Source organism: Tupaia chinensis, unplaced genomic scaffold, assembly GCF_000334495.1.
Source record: "Tupaia chinensis unplaced genomic scaffold, TupChi_1.0 Scaffold000374_1, whole genome shotgun sequence".
Lineage (NCBI taxonomy): Eukaryota > Metazoa > Chordata > Mammalia > Scandentia > Tupaiidae > Tupaia > Tupaia belangeri.
This window is the reverse complement of record NW_006159872.1, coordinates 328,918-334,165: the sequence shown is the minus strand read 5'-3', so window position 1 is coordinate 334,165 and position 5,248 is coordinate 328,918. Positions and strand designations below refer to the sequence as shown.

At 43.1% G+C, this 5,248-nt stretch overlaps 1 protein-coding gene and 1 pseudogene across 3 annotated transcripts in view; one reads left to right on the top strand and one right to left on the bottom strand.

The window, feature by feature from the left end:
* Positions 1–5,248, bottom strand: part of ASH1L (ASH1 like histone lysine methyltransferase) — a 266,220-nt gene that overhangs the window by 34,320 nt on the left and 226,652 nt on the right. For all 3 annotated transcript variants that reach the window (XM_027773787.1, XM_027773788.1, XM_006153395.3), the window contains 3 exons: positions 1,958–2,066; positions 347–511; positions 85–179 (listed from right to left, as the gene is read on the bottom strand). In XM_027773787.1, coding sequence (XP_027629588.1) covers positions 85–179; positions 347–511; positions 1,958–2,066 — 369 coding nt within the window. The remainder of the gene's footprint in view (positions 1–84; positions 180–346; positions 512–1,957; positions 2,067–5,248) is intronic.
* On the top strand, positions 3,796–4,647 carry LOC102468616 (40S ribosomal protein S14 pseudogene; annotated as a pseudogene).

Genomic DNA, 5,248 nt, shown 5'->3' with positions numbered 1-5,248 from the left:
AAAAAGAAAAAAAAAGAAAAAAAAAAAAAAAAGACAACCAGATCATGTAATTTGAAAAGAATTCAGTTAAGAAAATCTTGTTACCTCTCTCGGTTGGACATAGGCTTCATCTGTAACTGGGGAGCCAACCTCGTTGGAGTATTGATGTTTTCACTGGGCTCCTCAGAGAGATGGCCTCTCTGAAAAACAGAGGGATTAGACTGTGCAAAGAAAAGGATCAAACAAATCACTTCCAAATATTAAAACCACTCTTAAGACACCACCCTTTGGTAATTTCTTTATTCCAGAAATTGCCTCTAAGCACTCTATAGACATCTTTAAGGGAAAGTCATAGATCATTATTCACCCTTTTCTTCAGCTTGTGCTTAGATTTTCTCTTCTCTTTTGACCGTCCAGATTTTTTGTGTGTGGTCATAGGCTGGCTAGTTTTGCTGCTGGTGAGTCCATTCATGCGCTGGCTCTTGCCTCCTATGATCCCTCGACATTTCTCAAAGCCGCACTTACAAAGTTGCTTAGAAGGGAAAGAAAATAATGTTTTAGCCTGTGGTCTCACAAGTTCAAAAATGATGCCTAGGTATTTGGGTGCCCAGTACTAGGTATGAATTAAGACATTTGAATACAGAGGAGAGTAACTGAGACTACCACAAATACAAGTGGGTGTTCACTGGAGTGGAAAGGAAAGATTAAACTTTAAAGGACTATTTATTTATGATTATTCTATAGGGCATGTGTGCTCATGAGAGAGAGAAAAAGAGAGGAAGAGTGAGGGAGGGCGGGAAAGTGAGAAAGCAAGCCACCAGGTCCAGGACTTAAACTGCAGCTGGCCATGTGGGAGTCCAGTGCTTTAGTCACCATGTTACATGCTGACCCCTAGAAAGATTAAAAAAAAAAAAAACCTTAAGAAAACTTTCCCACAAAAGTGAAGAATTGACTGGAGACCAAAATGAAAAGGTAATTGGTTTTTTCAGAGTTCAGAAATAAGGGGGACCAGCAGTTAGCATAATGGCTATGTCACTGAACTTCCACGTAGTCAAACGCGGTTCGAGTCCTGGACCCGGTGGCTTAAACTCACACCGGGTGCGTGTGTGTGTGTGCCCAAGACCCCAAGAGGAGAATGGAGGAGAAGGGATTATGGTGTGGCCATCCCCCTGGGAGGTGGTTTTTGGCTTTCTCTCTCTCTCTATCTTTCTGGCCTATAGCAAAAACTTCTAAAAAAAAAAAAAAAAAAAAAGAGAAAGTAGTAAGAACTATGTATCCCAGGGTAGAGTAAGGAGTAAAACTTGGGGCTAGCTCTGTGGTCTGGTGGTTAAGGGAGCTAGATCCCACTTGGCAGTCTGCAGTTTGAATCCTAGCCCCAGAAGTTTGGAAAACATGCTGGGTATAATGTATATGTGTGTGCCTAAATCCCAACAGGATGGAGAAACGGAGAAGGGATTGTGGCAACCTCCAACTTGCTAGAGAGTGCATATGCCCTCCGGCAACAAAACAATATGAAAACCTGTCTTCTACCATGCACTTTTCTTTTTTTTTGAGAGGTTTTTGCTATAGGGTGCGTGTGCTCGCCAGAAAGACAGAAAGTGAGAAATCACCCCCCAGGGGGGATGGCCATGCTGCAATCCCTTCTCCTCCATTCTCCTCTTGGGATCTTGCGCACACACACACACATGCACCCGGCATGAATTTAAGTCACCAGGTCCAGGACTCGAACTGAGGTTGACTACAGGGGAGTCCAATGACACAGCCATTATGCCAACTGCTGGTTCCTCTCCTATGTACTTTTCAATGGTTCAAAATCAGTCATGCTTACTAAAGGCCCAGGTTATATTTTGAGTTGTTGGAAAAATCATGACACATTTTTGCATAGAAAAATAGAAAAGTTTGTCATGACTTTTCTGACAAACCAATAGCATCATAAGTGACAAGAGTTGAACCTCCCTCTTGGATTTAGTATTCTTACCTGTTTTTCAACATTGAAGGAATGAAAGTTATAATCATAAGTGAGTTCAGTTCCAGCAGGCATATCTTTAAGAGCATACAGTCCAATCCGATATACTCCATTAACAGACCTATGAAGAGAGGAAAGAACAGAGTTAATTGCAGTTAATGGTTAAGATTCCTTCTCTTTTTTAAAGGTTTGTGCCATACAGTGTACGTGCTTGCTATAGACAGAGAGAGGAAAATAAATCACTCCTCCAGGGTGATGGCCACACTCACAATCACTTCTCCATTCTCCTCCCGGGATTTTGGGCAACTATATGGGAGTCTGGTGACGTAACCATTACACCATCTGCTGGTCCCAGTATGATCACTGCTTTTAAACTTGCCTTTCCTAGTGTAGCCAATAACCCAGGAGTTCTAATGCTTTTTTTCCTAAGAAATATTTATCTCCATGTATTTCTCTATTTCTAGAATTTTATAAATGTTGGCTATTCTCTCCTTAGAGACAAAAGAAGAGACACAGAGAAAGTGCTAAATCATTCTCCAGTAAGGATGGCCATATTGCAATCTCTTTTTCCCCATTCTCCTCCTGGAATTTTGGGGACACATGCACCAATGCCCAGTGTGAATTTTTTTTTCTTTTTTCTTTTCTTGGAGAGGTTTTTGCTATAGGGCGCATGCGCTTGCCAGACAGACAGAGAGAGACAGAAAGTGAGAAATCATAATCCCTTCTCCTCCATTCTCCTCTTGAGATCTTGGGCACGCACGCATACACTTCCGGCATGAGTTTAAGCCACTGGGTCTGGGACTAGAACTGCGGTCGACTACGTGGGAGTCCAGCGACATAGCCATTACACTAACTGCTGGTCCCGCCCAGTGTGAATTTTAAGCCTCCAGGTCTGGGACTTGAATCATGGTCAGCCATGTGGGAGTCCAAAGCTCCAACCATTATGCCACCTGCTGGCCTTCTCTCTACTTTTAATATCTCCTCTCTTCTGCCTAGCTTTTAGCATACTGTCAAACTCACTGTCCTAAACCAGTTCTTAGAAACATGCTCTATGTTGTCAGACTAAATTTTTTTAAAAAAGAACTTTGTTATTATTGGTATTATTTTTAGAGAGATTTTTGCTATAGGGTATGTGCACACACCAGAGAGAAAGAAAGAGAAATCATCCCCTAGGGGGGATGGCCACGCTGTCATTTCTTCTCCTCCATTCTCCTCTTGGGAATCCGGGCATGCACGCACATGTACTGGCATGAGTTTGAAGCAGCCAGGTCCGGGATTCAAACTGTGTGGGAGTCTAGCAATATAACCATTATGCCAACTGCTGGTCTCTGTTGTTATTATTTTTTAATTTAACCAGAGAGAGAGAAGAGAGGGAAAGTGAGAATGCAAGCCCCTGGGTCTGGGATAAGAACTGTGGCCGGCCATGTGGGAATATAGTGCCTTTTTATCATTCATTTATTTTAATTTGGGCAGAGACAGAACGAGAGAGAGGGAAAGTGAGAAAGCAAGCCACCAGGTCCGGAACGTGAACCATGACTGGCCACATGGGAGTGTCCAGCGCCTTAACCACCATACCACCTGATGGTCTCCCCAAGGAATCCAGTGCCTTAATCACCTGCCTGCCCTGCAGGAGTACTTCCTGCTTGGAATTCAAAGTCTCTATAAAGTATAGCTTAGTAAACAAATGGAAACAAATTCTTTTTAAGTTATTTAATTTTATTTATTATTATTTTTTAATTTGACCAGAGAGAGACAGAGAGAGAGAAAAAGGGAAAGTAAGAAAGCAAGCTGTTAGGTCTGAGACTTGAACCCGGTCAGCCATGTGGGAGTCCAGCACCCTAACCACCATGCCACCTGCTAGGCTGGAAATCAATTCTTAAGGCTTACCTATGAAAATATTTCAGGTTCTTATTGCTCTCCATCTCTAACATCTGAGTGCCTCTTTTGTCCTATTATATATAAGTTATTAAAGATCTACATATTAAAGTGTTCTACATATTTTATATATCATTAGTAGTAATATCATAGCTAACATTTATTGAGTGAGTGTTAAGTAAATTACAGCATTTTGTTGTATAAAGAAATCTCATTTGTCTCTTTCTGGTGGCAGAGTCTGGAGCCAATGTGCAGAAATGGCACCTCGCAAGGGGAAGGAAAAGAAGGAACAGGTCATCAGTCTTGGACATCAGGTGGCTGAAGGAGAGAATGTGTGTGGTGTCTGCCACATCTTTGATGATCACCTGTCTCTCTGGCAAGTAAACCATGTGCAGTGTGACTGGTGGTATGAAAGTGAAGGCTGGAAGGCTGACTGAGATGAATCCTTGCCACATGCTGCCATGCTGGCTGTCCGGGATGTGGCGCAGAGATGCAAGAAGCCGGGCATCTCTGCCCTACATGTCAAACTCCAGCCATAGGAGGAAACAGGACCAAGAACACTGGCCCTGAGGGCCAGTCAGTCCTCAGAACCCTTGCCACGTGGGTATGAAGATCGGGGCAGACTGAGGATGTCACCTCCATCTCCTCCAATAGCACCCGCAGGAAGGGGGATTGCCATGGTCACTGTGAACAGGATTCCTCAAATTACTGTCTTTTGTTAATAAACTGCACATACTGGGTGGGGGGAGGGGAAGAACCATCCTCAATGGGCTGGTTCTCATCATACAACAATCGAATCTTTCTTTTTTTTATTTTTTTTTAAGAATTTTTAAATTTAGTTTTATTTATTATTATTGTTTTTAATTTGCTATAGGGCACATGTGCTCACTAGAGAGAGAGAAAGAGAGAGAGAGAAAGTGAGAAAGCAAGCTGCCAGGTCTGGGACTCGAACCACAGTCAGCCATGTGAGAGTCCAGTGCCTTAATCACCATGTCTCCCGCTGGCCCCTTTCTTTTTATAAAAAATAATTATTTAATTTAATTTTATTCAATGTTATTATTTTATTTTACTTTTTAAAAGTTGACCAGAGTGCGAGGGAAAGTGAGAAAGCAAGTTGTCAGGACTGGGACTCGAACTGTGGCCAGCTATGTGGGAATTCAGCCATCTCAAACACCATACCACCTGCCAGATCCAAGCAACCCTTTTTCTAAAGTCATGCAGCTTGTTAGAATCCTGGGCAAGCCTTGGGACCAGCAGTTAGCGTAATGGCTATGTCGCTGGACTCCCACGTAGTCAACTGCGGTTCGCATCCTGGACCCGATGACTTAAAATTCACACCGGGCGTGTGTGTGTGTGTGTGTGCGTGCCCAAGATCCTGAGAGAATGGAGGAGAAGGGATTGCGGCGTGGCCATCCCCCCTGGGGGATG